This window comes from Mastomys coucha, unplaced genomic scaffold, assembly GCF_008632895.1.
Source record: "Mastomys coucha isolate ucsf_1 unplaced genomic scaffold, UCSF_Mcou_1 pScaffold2, whole genome shotgun sequence".
In the NCBI taxonomy this organism is placed as follows: Eukaryota; Metazoa; Chordata; class Mammalia; order Rodentia; family Muridae; genus Mastomys; species Mastomys coucha.
The window spans coordinates 5,699,028-5,713,344 of NW_022196902.1; the positions used below are offsets into that span (position 1 = coordinate 5,699,028).

The 14,317-nt window shown below is 39.8% G+C and overlaps 1 protein-coding gene across 6 annotated transcripts in view; it reads right to left on the reverse strand.

Annotated features, from left to right (window-relative positions):
• The window catches only part of Phactr2 (phosphatase and actin regulator 2), a 261,938-nt gene that overhangs the window by 173,829 nt on the left and 73,792 nt on the right, over positions 1-14,317 (reverse strand). Inside the window, exon 1 of one of the 6 annotated variants that reach the window (XM_031380435.1) lies at positions 3,338-3,638. The exons of the other annotated variants lie outside the window; for them this stretch is intronic. Coding sequence (XP_031236295.1) covers positions 3,338-3,350 — 13 coding nt within the window. The 5' untranslated portion in view covers positions 3,351-3,638. Of the gene's footprint in view, positions 1-3,337; positions 3,639-14,317 lie in introns of those variants that run through there. 6 annotated transcript variants of the gene reach the window in all.

Genomic DNA, 14,317 nt, shown 5'->3' on the forward strand with positions numbered 1-14,317 from the left:
GGTCATCACTTAGAGATGAGGAATAGAAGCATATGAAGCTTTTGTCATGTGTTTATTATCGCTGAGGTGACAGAATCATTTTCCCATGTATGCATGATAACTAGGTGCTCTTGATGACTCCCCTGTAAACCTTCCTCAGTCTACCTCAAATGAATCCTCCTCATTCTCTAACAGGGAAATCGGAGCCAGTAAATGTGATTCTGGGATTTGTACATCAAGGGTCAAAAGTTTGTGAGTCACTGGGATAAAAAGCCCAAGGGCTCTCGGTAGCTGTGTGCTTCATCTCTAAATCATAGCACCTTTTAAGATCCAAACAATGTGAATGAAATCTATTGATTTCGAGCAAGAAAAATATATTCAATAAATGGGAAAGAGCGGTTTACAATACTTTATCCTATAGATACGGTGTGACATGCCCAAGTATTGTTTTGGATCACCATTCGCCACTCATCAGTGCCTCTACCTCTTTCCAAGTCTCATCTAGGAGAGCCTCTTGAGGAACATGAGGTGAGAAATGACAGAGCAACGTGGACTACAGATGTGGCCATAGTTTAGGAAGCATAAAGGGCCACCTCTCTGAGAAGTTGTGTGACTTCTAAGAAGAAATAGCAGCCGAAATTTAAAAACCAGATCGTGGGTTACTGAAATTGTCCTGACACAGTCCATATACATAGTTTGATAAATATTTTATTGTTATTCCAGGAAAAGCTTTTAAAGGAAGATCTAAGCCAGCAATAAAGGGGAAGGGGAAGGGGTGTCTCCTTCCCTGAGATGGTGGGGATGTCAGCTCTGCCCTGAAGAGGAGACTGGACCTCATAGCCAAAGTCTCTGAGAAGATCATGTCTCACCCAGAGAGCCGGAGTATTCGGTGGTATCTCTTGTCCTTCTTTAACAACAGACACCATGTGAAAATATTTCTTATGTGGTGTTCTGATTGATCTGAGCAAATCAAATGCATTTAGCTTGTGCTGCTGTGTTTCTGACTAAGGCTTATTTATGCAAATCCCAATGGGGAAAAGGGACCTGCTGGAAAGGGGCGTGGCTCCTCCAGGAAGAAACTGATGGTCCAACTGTCATGACGGAGGAGTTCCACTTCAGACTGCAGGGCTCAGATCGCCACCACCAAAGTCCACTTCTGACTAGAGGTTGATGCAAACATTCAACAATATTGTTTTTTAAATGAAAGTGGAGAAGCTGCAATGTTCCAAAATGAACTTGACCACTTGGCATTATGTTAAAGATAGCTCAGTCGAGGTTTTTTTGGGTTTGTTTTTGGCCACTTACCAATACATTTCAAATGCCTTTCTTACAGTGAATACAGTTTATCAGAATGTATGTGGGTAACTGATGCTTAAATTTTCCCTCTGCATGACTGGCTCTTAAACCATCCAAGAAATGACTATGCATCACGATCACTGATGGCCAATTATATGGCACTATAAGAAAATAGTATTTACAAGCTTTTCAAATAAGTCTGTCATTCTGTTGAAAGGTGTGCACGCCTATATCGAGGATTGCATCTAAAACTAATAATAATATAGAAATATCTACTTTTTAAGAGTGATTTTCCAGAGCACATTAATATACTTGAAACTTATCAGGAGTATAGGTGTTTTGTTAGTGACATTTAGTTCCACAAGCAAATACAGTGTAGCTGTATTTGCTTATTCCTCCAAAGCTATAGTTAGAAGAAAAAAAAAGAATTAATCACCCTTCACCATTGTGAAGCCTCCAAGAAGGCTGCTCCGTATGCTGTGGCTTGTCTTTTCTTAAACGGCCTTTAAATAAATATGTGAGTCAGTTAGGAAAGGCATTTGCTGAATTAAAGTGATCATTCTACCAGGACATCAGTATAATTAATTGTGGGTGGTTGAAGGTTTAAAACAGGCTAAATTTAGGATGCTAGTTTGTTTGTTTATTTATTTATTTTATTGCTCACTTTTCCACTGCAGTCAGAGAGCCTTCTGATTGATCTTCACATTGTTCCTTGTCAATGAGTAGCATAGCTATGAGATTTCATGCCACGCTCTATAACACAGTGTCATAACCAAAGGGGGAATGTAGGTATATGTGTGAATCCAGACTACCTCCCCCTACTGTTAACACATGCACATGCGCGCACACACACATACACACAATACTCTCTCTCTCTCTCTCTCTCTCTCTCTCTCTCTCTCCTATTCATGCATGCACGCATGCGCACATCCTCTTACAGTTCTTTCATCCCTTCCACTCCCCTAGGGTTTTCCTTCCTAATATCATACTGTTCTGATTTATTTAAGCTTGTTCTATGCCCAAGTCAGTATGATTGCAATGAGTGCTTTGTGCCTGGCAAACTACTGTATCAATCAACACAGGATATGCTGCCTTCAAAATCTCTACCTACACAGCTGGTGGCAACTGATCAATTTCCTAACAAACTTGCTTGTGGGGTGGTCTCGGCATGTAGGATGTATCATAAACACTGACTCCTCCTCTCAGGAAAGCTATCAGGGTCCCATGTACCACATGCACCACTATCCAGTTTAGAACAGCCTAGTGACTGACCTACTGAGTTTCACACAGAAACTAATCCAGAGTGCAAATGGGGGGGGCTCAAAAAATGGGAGCAGTAGCCCAGCATGTAGCCTTCTAAAAGTTCACTATAGCTAAGAAAGAACAAAAACTTCTCCCTGAGCAGATCTTAATTAGCTAACTAATTAATCAAAATCAATTAACTAAAATACTTCAGTTGTGTTTGTATAGCTGTCATGTAAAGACAGTATAAACAGATATTATTTTGAAAGATGCATGACGGACTGATCACTAATGTCTGTAATCTCATATTAAGATAATAGAGCATACAGTAACATTTTTGACCCTGCATTCTAATAGAAGGATAAAAGCCTCAGACCAAATAATTCTAATGTTACTGCACAGGGCGGTATTGTGATAGTTTCGAAAATCCATCCAGCTCTTTAATATTCGTAGCTCCATTTACCTTCTGCCATGCCCTAGGAATAGTTGTCATTAACTATATGCATTTTTTTGCAACCACTGTGCTGAGCACAAAAGATCAAACACCACATTCCCTGCAGCCTAAATAAAATAGCAGTGCAGTCTTCAAAATGTTGACCATGGCACGTTAATCTGCCCCCCACCCCATTCCTAAACTTCAAAGAAAACACTGATTTCCTTAGAGTCAATTCATCATCAGGGTTAATATACTGCATGCTTCCCAGTCTGGAACGCTGAAGTCCAGAACGCGAGCGACAAATAGGGAGGGCTGCATGCTGCAGAGGAAGTGGACTGCAGAGGAAGCCAGCAGCCAGGAAGAATTCAGGCTACTTTGACCTACCGGCTTTGTCCATGTCTCAGAAGTGAAGAGGCGAGTCCGGCAGCTGGCAGCCCGGAAGCCCAGGCTCTTCTGGCTAACGGAGCACCCTGCCCTTCTGCTGATTATCAGCCCTTGCTGGCACACAGAACACACTTCACGCACTGTCTGCAGGAGCCACCGCCAGGAAATTTATATCTCCAAGGATGACAAACAGCCATTAGCTCCATTACAGGCTGATTAAGAGAGTGAGCCTATCAAGTGGTACTTGAATCCCCCGGGGTTTCCACCTCTGTTCTAAGCAAAAGAGAAAAAGAAAGAAAGGAAGGAAGCAAGAAAGAAAGAAAGAAAGAAAGAAAGAAAGAAAGAAAGAAAGAAAGAAAGAAAGAAAGAAAGAAAGGGAGAGAGAGAGAGAGAAAGAGAGAGAGAGAGAAAGAAAGAAAGAAAGAAAGAAAGAAAGAAAGAAAGAAAGAAAGAAAGGAAGAAAGAAAGAAAGGAAGGAAGGAAGAAAATGCGTGCAATGTTGAATTTGCTGCACTTTGGGAGGGGGGGAAGAAAAAAGTGCACATGCAATGCAAAAACACACTGCTCTCCAAAAGATGCCAGAGCCAACAGAAACAGGGAGAGTCAAGGATAACTGAGAGGTAACAAGGAGTCTCCATAAATAACTACAGTAAAGGCTCCTTTCTTGGGGGTTAGGATAAATGAGCTTCAACTTTTATCTCTAACATCACACAAAGACTGGTGACATTTCCACTTAAAAAGTGTTTATAAAGTGTTTTTATTTTTGTTGGGGGGCAGGGAGAGGCAGATAGAGTGTTGAAATGCATCGCTGTTTGACTTTGATGGTGTTTTTATTATAATTAATTTCCATGTTCCTGCTCAGAATTTTTATCCACTTATCCTCACAGCAAAACATAAAGTGATTTCATCAATGTCACTAATGAGAGGAAGGAGTTGCCAAAAGAGATCAGGGGTAAGATTCTGCTGTGTCAGATTCTCTGTAGCCATCTGAGCTGTGGACACCTTAGAGTCAAAGAAGAATGGAAAGCTAAGAAACCATTGCACTGATTTTCTGTAATTTGGCCGTGTAAACAAGACCCCAAAGACACTTAAAACTGCTGACAATATGAGACTATAGGGACCTGCAGTGTGCAGGAGAAATTATCATGTACTGGATCGTGTGGTTACGATCCTATAAGATCCTGGAGCCCAATCAACTCTGCTTTCTGCATTTTGTCAGGTGTAGGCAAAAAGATTTACAATGACCTCCCCTGACCTACGGTGTAATAAATACACACTATAACGAGGCTCTCTGGGATTTTTATTCTGAAAGGTTAAAAAGAAAATTAAAAAAACTCCAGGAGCTGGTGATGTAGCTCAGGTATTAAGAGTCCTTGTTTAGCATGCGTGGAGCCCTGGGTTCGCCCTCAGGTCACCATAAGACCAAGCACTGTGATGTACACCTGTAACCCCAGTGCTTGGGAAGCAGAGGTATGTCAAAGTTCAATGTCACCATCAGGTACACAGCAAGAGAACAACAAAAATCTATGGTTTTATTGTCTCCTGTGGTTGTTAAATAATAAAGGGGGGTTGTTTATTAAGCATTTATATCACTGGAACTCCTAATGACAAACCACTTACAAATTCTTTAGTCCTCCATGGCAACTGGGTTAATTACCCATGTTTCTACTGTGAGTTCAGATATCTCTATAGATCTTAGATTCTTTCATGGGATGAACCAAATAATGTACTGACGTGTATCATTCCTAACTCTGAAATAGTTCGTTCAAGGAACAGCTATGTTTCTCACCAATTCTCCATTCACTTTCCGTGGCTCTGGCCTGCTAGTCTCCCAAAACCATTCCAGAGGATGCAAGTAAAAGCAGAGGCAGCATAGGGAGACTTCTAGGAATAACAAAACTACCATTGCGGGCTCTAATAAGTAAGGTACTACATACAAGCTGTACTCAGAATCCAGGATCTCACTTCCCTGGAGTAGCCGCTGGTCCACCAGGGATCTGTTATCCCTAATATTTTTAATTCTGTTACATGATCTCAAAGACATATCACTCCATGAATTAAAACAAATATATAATATATATATTATATATATACATATATATATAATATATATATATATATATATACACTATATATATTTAAAAAGCGTGGCTCCCATAAAACTAAAATCATTGTGGCCTCCCCACTTCATCAACTTGCCCTGATTAAGACGTGACAGCCACCACGCCTGAGTGTCATCAGCACAAAATCTAGGCCAAACTAACTATTTCTGAGGAAAGAGAAACAGAGGAATTAACAGGGAAATGAGAAAAAGAGAAAGCACATCCTTTTAAGCCTGAGGTATTGGCAAGCTGTAGCTGGAATCACCATCTAGGAAAAGTCCTGTCCGCCCAACACAGACACCATTACGTGATCTTTGTTGATGGTTTGAAAATTTAAGTCTCAGTTACTTTTCTTGCTGCGCCTCACCTCCCATGGACAAATAGGTTGTGTTCTGAATGCTTGTCTTGTTGGTTATTTGAAACATACTTTAAAATACAGATCAGGTTCCTTGGACAACCCAATAAATACTCCTTGGTGTGATTTATCTAAGATCAGCAAGCTCTTGTGTGCAATATTAAAATGTGGGAAATCTTGTTTCTCTTTAAGTTAAGCTAAAATGCATTTGGTGTCCCAACCCAATTTGAATACTACTTACAATCTTCCTTTCATTCAGAGTGAGCAAACATGTCTTTTTCTACAGCGATTGTAATGTTGTTGTTTGTATGAATGTGCTCAGACTCTACTGAAGATAATCCACATTTGAATAGTATGTGCTTTTGCATTGCCTTTCTAAATTGAAGAAAAAAAGTCTAAATTCAGTTGACACCCAAGGTTTTGGACTGGGGGAGGACTATGATCCACCAGGACATTTTTGAAGCAAAAAATAGTAGGTGATAATTTCCTTTGGAAATAGACAGGTTGATTGGCTTGGTTTAGACATATGACATCATGAAGATGAGCCACAACATCACACCATGCTTCATAAGTCCATATAGATTAATATTTAGTTTATTGATTTAAGAACACTAAATTTTTTTTAAAAAATAAAATGAGTGGCAAAACCATCCCTTTAACTTGTTTAGCTGAAAGATCCCTTCAATAATATATTATGATATATATATAAGATATATATACATGAATATATATATTAATATATATTCACTCTCTTCTGACCTTCCTGCTAATCTCCAAAACCATTCCAGATGATGCAAGATGAGCAGCACAGGGAAACTTCTAGAAATAGCAAAACTACTAGTGAGTGTCTATTATGAGCCAGGTTCTGTATATAAGCTGTGTGCACGACCCAAGATCTCATCTCCCTGAACCGTCCATTGTTTTCACAGTGATATTTCCTCTCTCTGTGCCCAGCACTAAAAGACCATGCAACAAGAAAGAGGTACAATCAGCGGTCCACTGTCTTTGATCCACAGGGAGAACTCTTTCTTCCACTGACTTAATTCAGAAGCACATCTACTAAATTTTAGCTGGGAAATGTGTGGGTATAAAATGCTCACTGGGAGCTTTAAGCTGTCCCAGAGATGCTGTGTGGCAAGAAACTGCACTGATCTGACTAAATATTCTCTACTGTGTTTCTAAATAGGAGTTTAGTCCTTGCCTTCACTAACCCTCCCATACGTACAGTTTCCGGTTTGCTTAGAGTGGCTGTTGAAGCAGGAGTCAATTTGAAGCAGCTGAACCCACAGAACCCTCCATGATACCCTACCTTCAGAAAGAGGGTTACAACCCCCACCATCTGGTCTTCTTCTGTTTTATAAAGATTGTTTGGAGACGGTTGTTTATAGGATCTTTGACAACATACAGAAAGGGAGGAAACATTTGCAAACTATACAACTGACAAGGGGCTAACATCTAAAATACACAAGGAACCCAAGAAGCTGAGGAGCAAAATATTCCCCCAAGAACCTGATTTTTAAAGTGAGACAAAATACATGAATAGACAGACGTTTGTAAAACTAGACATAGAAATGGCCAACACATCTGTGAGTGAAATGATCAACATTGCCAACCTTCGGAGAAATAAACCCACATCAAACTGTGAGACATCACCTCACTTTTGTCATAATCGCTGTTACCAAAAGGACAAACGTTTTGGCAAGAGAATAAAGGGAAAAACTGGGGCTCTTACACACTTTTGATGGCAATATAAATTACTACAGTTATAAAAAACAATATAGAGGTCTACAAAATAACTAACTAAAAATAAAAATGCCTTATGATCCAACAACCACACTACTGCTTGTGTAGATAAAGACAATGAAATCAATATATTGAGGAGACATCTGCAAGCCCGTGCTTACTGCAGCAAGCATATTTGTAAGTATCTGAGATGTGAAATCAACCTGGGGGAGGATCAATAAGAAGTAGTAAATATATGGCTAGGTATTAGTTGTCCATTAAAAATAAAATGTGGAATCTTGTCATTTATGACAAAACGGACATATTCAGAAGTTGTTAAGTGAAATAATCCAGGAACAAGAGACAAATGTTGCATGATCTCATTTGCTCATGGAACCATAGATAAAGACAACTAAACAGTGATTAGCACATCCCAGATAGAGGGGAGAGGGGGGAAGAGACAAGGCTGGCTAACACATGGATAAGCCCCAACATGCCAGTACACGGAAGGTGATATGGCTTCCATAGTGTACTGCATAGATAGCTAGCAGAAAAGAATTTGAATGTTCTCACCTACCACCACCCAATCACAATTTTCTGAGCATGTCAAATTACTCTGGTTGATCATTACAGAATTTATTGAGTTAATCCAATAGTATATCATAACCACGAGTCCTAGTTTGATTTCTATTACTGTACTCAAACACTGACAGTAACCAACATGGAAAAGAAAGAGTTAACTCCTTCCGCTTCCATCATCAAGGGAAGTCAAGGCAAAGACTCAAGATAGGAACCTGAGGGCAAGAACTGAAGCAGAGACGATGGAGGGACACTGCTTACTGACTGACTGACTTTCCTGGCTTTTCTACCTTGCTTCCTTATATAACCTAAGGCTGCCTGCTCAGAGGAGGATGGGACCTTTTATATCAATCCCTAATCAAGAAAACACTCCACAGATATACCCACAAAGCAATCTGACAGAGGCTATTCTTCAGTTGAGGTTCCCTATTCCCAAGTGACATTAGTTTATGTCAAATAGAGAAATGTATGTATGCAGCTAATTTTAAAATATTTAATCCAAATTTACATTTCATATTAAGAAACAGAAAATATTTATGTCTCCAAGCCTATGCTCAATTCAGATAACAGTAACAAAGGCCATGGATGTCCTGGGTCTTCAACAGTGTCAATGTGAACACCTTTATTATATCTTTCTTTACAAAACACTTTTAGTGAGTCTGGAGAGAGCTCAGTGGTGAACAGAGCTGCCTGTTCAACCATGAGAACTAGAGTTTGGATCCCAGTCCCCTTCTGTAACCCCAGCTCAGTCAAGGGGCATGGACAATTGCTATTGCTGGGGCTTGCTGCTCTCTAGCCAAGCTGAGGAAACTGAGGCTCAGATTCAGGGACAGAACCTGCCTCAAAGGAATAGATGGGGTGTGATAGAGGAGGGTGCCCAAGCCCCTCTTTTAGCCTCCACTGGAATACACAGACTTGTCTTGACTTCCTATAAAGTTATGCAGATTTCACTAATCACAATTAATCTTGCGATTCTGGGCTTGAATGTGGGTCTCTCTGATACACGGCAAATTAAACTGTACTTCAGGCCTTTGTATCATTTCTCGAATTTCCTAATAGATGTTCTTCCTGCTTGGGAGAACTACAGGGAGAAACTGGGATGCTCTGAATTTTGGAGTTCTAGTGGGATTAAGTTCAAATGGAATCTGTGGACAGCAAAAGCCAAAGACATATATTCAAGAGACAAGGTAGTTCTAGGAACTCAGGTTAAAAATACTATGCTTTGGTTCCCAGTGGATGCAAAGCCAGACTCTCTCTTACCATGGAAAAATTAAGAAGATAAATTGTTCAAGTCATTCTGTTGCTTGCCCCCTCTTCTCCAACAGTTCCTGTCCCCACAGCTCTTGGACATGAGCTCAGCCTATTTGGCTACTTGACCTTTTCACATTCTGGTTTTTCCTAAGATATACATTTTTTAAATGTGCTGGAATATCAACTTCCCATGAGAAAGATTGCTCCCAACTCCTTTGGAAACAGATTCTGCTAAGAATGTTTTGAAGGCATCTTGGCCACTGACTTCACCAAAACAGCTATAAGACATAATTTTGATAAGCCAAGTCCTTGAGTTTATAACTCTCGTAAGGCCTAACCCAAATCCCTAAACTATTAACCGACAAACAAATCCCTTAAAAAATACACACAAGAAAGTTTTGTCACAATATTTCCAGGAGAGTCTGAGCTTAAGCATGAGATATTTGTCTGGAGTTTAGACAGCGCAGATGTGGGATGCCTGTGTTTTGGCTTATTTTGAGTAGCCTCCTTTGGAGATTTTCTTGCAGTTGAAGAGTGTGTTTGGGGATTCCTGAATCTATTGCTAACATTCATTTCTCTTCCTTTATCAGTGGCATCTCATACGTCTTCTGGTCCCCAAAACATCTTTTTAAAACTCTCAGTGTTTTAATTCTTTGACAGTTTCATATGTGTACATAATGTGTTTTGATTATGTTTGCCCTCTCCTATCCCCATCCCTTTCTTCCAGACGCCCTCCCCTCTTCAAAACTATGATTCCTCCTGTTTTCTACCTTTTTTTTAAAGGCAGTGTTTTATATAGTTCCAGGGTGCCATCGAACTCTCGATATAGCTGGAGATGACTTTGAACTCAAGATTCTTCTGCCTCTTCTTCCTGAATATCAGGACTAAAGGCCTTCAGCACCATGTCCTCCTGCTTTATGGGATGTTGGGGATCAAATCTCAGGCTTTGTGCATGCTAGGGAAACATTTTACCAACTGAGCTATCTCTTAAGACCCAAGATATTGTATAAAGGCTGGGTGGTATTACACACTTGATAAGTGCTTGTATAAATTTGAGGACCTGTGTTTCAAACTGAGCATGGTGGCATACACTTGTAATCCCAGCACTGAGGAGGTAGAGATGGTGTAAGAGATTGACCTCTGGCCTCTGCACACATGCAAATGCAAGTAAACATATACACGTGCACCCACAAGCATGAGTGCACACTCACGCTCGCTTGTGCATGTACACACACACACACACACACACACACACACACACACACCACTGAAGCCTGAGACTTTGTAGTATTCTCAGATTGCCTGAGGTCTGGGTCTTAGTGAAGTTTCACCTCTCAATCACTGTGACCTGCCAAGTATAGACTTTTTGGTCAAGGGGATTTTGGAACTCCATGTTGATTATCATCCCTGTGCTCTAGATACATAGTAATGGTGTGTGAACAACTACACAGGCAATTTGCAGGTGGGCTCAGGGTGCTAGATAATCATTTTCCTGGGTTACAAAAGAGCTCAAAGCTCCAAGTAGTGGGCAGAGCCATTTCCAGAGCCCAGCTGTGCTTAATGTTCTGTAGCAGGCAAGGTGGAGACCAGTGCCCAGCTCCATGGTGGTGATCAGTTTTAAGGAGCACCCTGTGAGAAAGAAGGCCGAGCCAGGCCCAGCCTGAGAAATTCTTGGCTGACTCAAGAGGCGAGGTTGAAAAGCTGGTGATGATATTTCCTGGATGCACAGCTTCCTAAGGCTGCAATGAAAAGGTCAGTTCTCACACTGACAATTAGTAAGTTTCACGCTGGTTCAGCACACCAAGTCAAGATTATCTCACTTGAAACAGAGTAAGCACCTCAAAGTGTCATCACAAAGCCTGACTAGGTTAAGAGACAGAGGGACAAAATGGTGGTGACTTTAATACAATTCAAAGACAAGGGAAATCGGTAGAGACAAATACCAGAGACATGAGCCCAAAATTAATAAAGTTAGCTAAATTATTAAACAGCCAAATGTCACTTACTGATGGGATATGCGCTGGAATGGGCCATTGGGTAGTCTTGTCTATGTCCAAATATTATACAGTGCTTAAACACTTGTAGATGTGGATGTCAATCATGGGATGCAGTTCTGGTTCAGTCAAAAGCCATGTGAAGCCGTATATAAATGAGGATGCTCCCAGAGTACCATGGCATTCTCTTTACAGTAAGTTTGTTTTCATCAGTAGAAGGCATGTGCACAAAAAATATCAATACATTATGGTGGAGTGGATGCATAAACCAGTCGCTTATCATCTCCAAGTATTACATAGAGAACATAATTGTAGGGATCATAATTTTACATGAGCGACAATAGAGTAATTCCATTCACAGCAGCACCACTGCACACAGGAGCACTGCATTGTGTTACAACATTACAATGGCAATAATGGGACCAGACAATGGAAATAGGATAATAGAAAATCTCAGCTCCCTTACAAACTTACCAAACTGCTATGTAATAGGTATGTCCTCAATGGAAACAGTGTCCTTATGCAGCACATGACTGTATCTCAGAACAGTTAGTACTAAAAAGAACAGGTGAATACAATATTGTAACATGATTTCATTCTTGGTGACGAATTCTGTGTTACAGAAGAAGCTAATAAAGGTGTGTATCAGGAGATAGGTGGTATCTATAAAAAGTAATCAATTATGAAAATGGGTAAATAAGAAACAAGAAAGAGGCATGAAATTTAAACCACCATACACATCTCCTGAATTATGATAGGTGTCTGAAGATAAAAGCACCAAGAATCACTTACATTGCCCATTTAACCATATTGTCACTCATCATCCACATATGACATAGCCACTCATACAAAGACTAAAATGACTATAGTATGCACAGTGCATTAGTAAAATGAACAGAAGGCTCAAAGAGAAGGTACTGTATTTTTAAAAAAATATATACACACATAAGAAGCTAAGAAAATGTATTGCTATTTATTGACTGTAAGATAATAATTTCATGACTAACAAAAATGAATAAAACAAAACAAAGTGGATGAGTCCTGAAGAAGAGCTGAGGTCAAGGCATGCATACTCACATATATATGTGTGTGTGTACAGATACATATGCATACACATACAACCACATAAAAGTAAAATTGTATAAATACAACAAAATGAAGAAGTTTAAAGTTTCAAATGTAAAGAGCTTTGGGTTAACTTTAGATTTAGACATGTGGGAGACTTAGATTTTAAGTTGGAGCTTATGGTTCTATAGCCTCGTGAAAACTCAGAGAATCTGCCAAAAGAATGGTAATAACTTGGTGGCATCAAATAGTTGTCTCTAGGGACCAGAGAGATGACTCAGTGGATAAAGACACTTGCCCAATAAGCCCAATGAGCTAAAGTTGATCCCTGGGATGCAGGGGAAAGTTTTAGGGAGAAAACTGATTTCACAACATTGTCCTCTGACCTCCACACACACGCCATGGCGTTTCTGCCTCCTACCTCCAACACACACACAAATAAGTAAAATATGAAGACTAAAATCTTCTCTAACATGGGTGGAATGTGTATCAAAGAGCAGAACAAAATGATTCACTGCTGTGAAGAAAGACTATAGAAGAACATCTGTTAACATTTATTTTTATGTAAAGATAAGAAATGAGGCTGAGTGTAGCTTAGTGAGAGAATGTTTACGTCACATGGGTGAGGTCCTGCATTCTTCACAAGCCCATACAGATGAAAGGAAGAAAGGAAGAGAGAGAGAGAGAGAGAGAGAGAGAAAGAGAGAGAGAGAGAGAGATGATAAGTCATCACCCAACAATAATATTTAGCCTATAGAATTCCTTGCCATGTCAACTTTGAGACTTAAAACTTACTGAATGTAGTCCTACTCGTGGGGTTGACACAAATTAGGACATACATTTTGTGATCTGGTTGGAAATGCTTTAAATTGAAGAATTTTCATGGGTTTTAACTCATTAAAGTTTCAAAGGAAGTAACACACAGTAGACTGACTTTTAAAAAAACAACCAAGGACAAGAGAGGAGAAGCCGTATGTTAGCTGAGTTTTCACCAAGTGTTTTCCATGGAGGTCTGGGAGATGCCGGGGACTCATCCAAGGGTGTATTTCCTCAATGAGGTTTCTGCCTTCCTACTCTGTCATTTAAAAGAAGAAAAACCAGATACCAAAGTAAACTGCTATGTACCTGTTCATGAAGCTGTTATTTCAAGAGCCATTAAATCAAGATTTTAAAACATTATGTTGCCTATTGCCCTCATTCAGAAATTAATAACTTTCACCAACAAAATATATCTTATTAATGCGCTGCACTTTTATTCTTGAAATGTCGTCCAACTCATCCTGAGTTTTGCTTTCAAGGCATTTTATTTTTATGTGACATATTACAAAATGCTTTTAACTGCTTGATTTATATATCCACATTGTCTTAGTTAGGGCTTCACTGATGTGAAAAGACACCATGTCCAAGGCAACGACTTCTTATAATAAAAACCATTTTATTGTGGCTGGCTTAAAGTTTCAGAGGTTTAGTCCATTATCATCATGGTGGAAAGCATGGCAGCTTGCAGGCAGACATGGTGCTGGAGGAGCCAACAGTTCTACATCTTGATTGAAGGAGACTGTCTTCTGCAGGCAGCCAGGAGGAGGTTGTCTTCAAGCACTGTGTGGGGCTTGAGCACTAGAAGAACTCAAAGCCTGTCTACACAGTGACACACTTCCTCCAACAAGGCCACACCTGTTCCAACATGGCCACACCTCCTAATAGTGCCACTTCCCATGTGCCAAGCATAGTCAAATCACCACACGCAGATATATCAAGAAAGCATGACAAATTCTCTTTTTTTTTTAAACTTTTATTGCATTATGATGAGAAAAGTTACATGATTTCAATTTATCTAAATTTGCTAACATTTAAAGACATATTTTAAGTAAATAGAATTAAATCACATTCTTGTTTCCCTTTTGTACCCCAA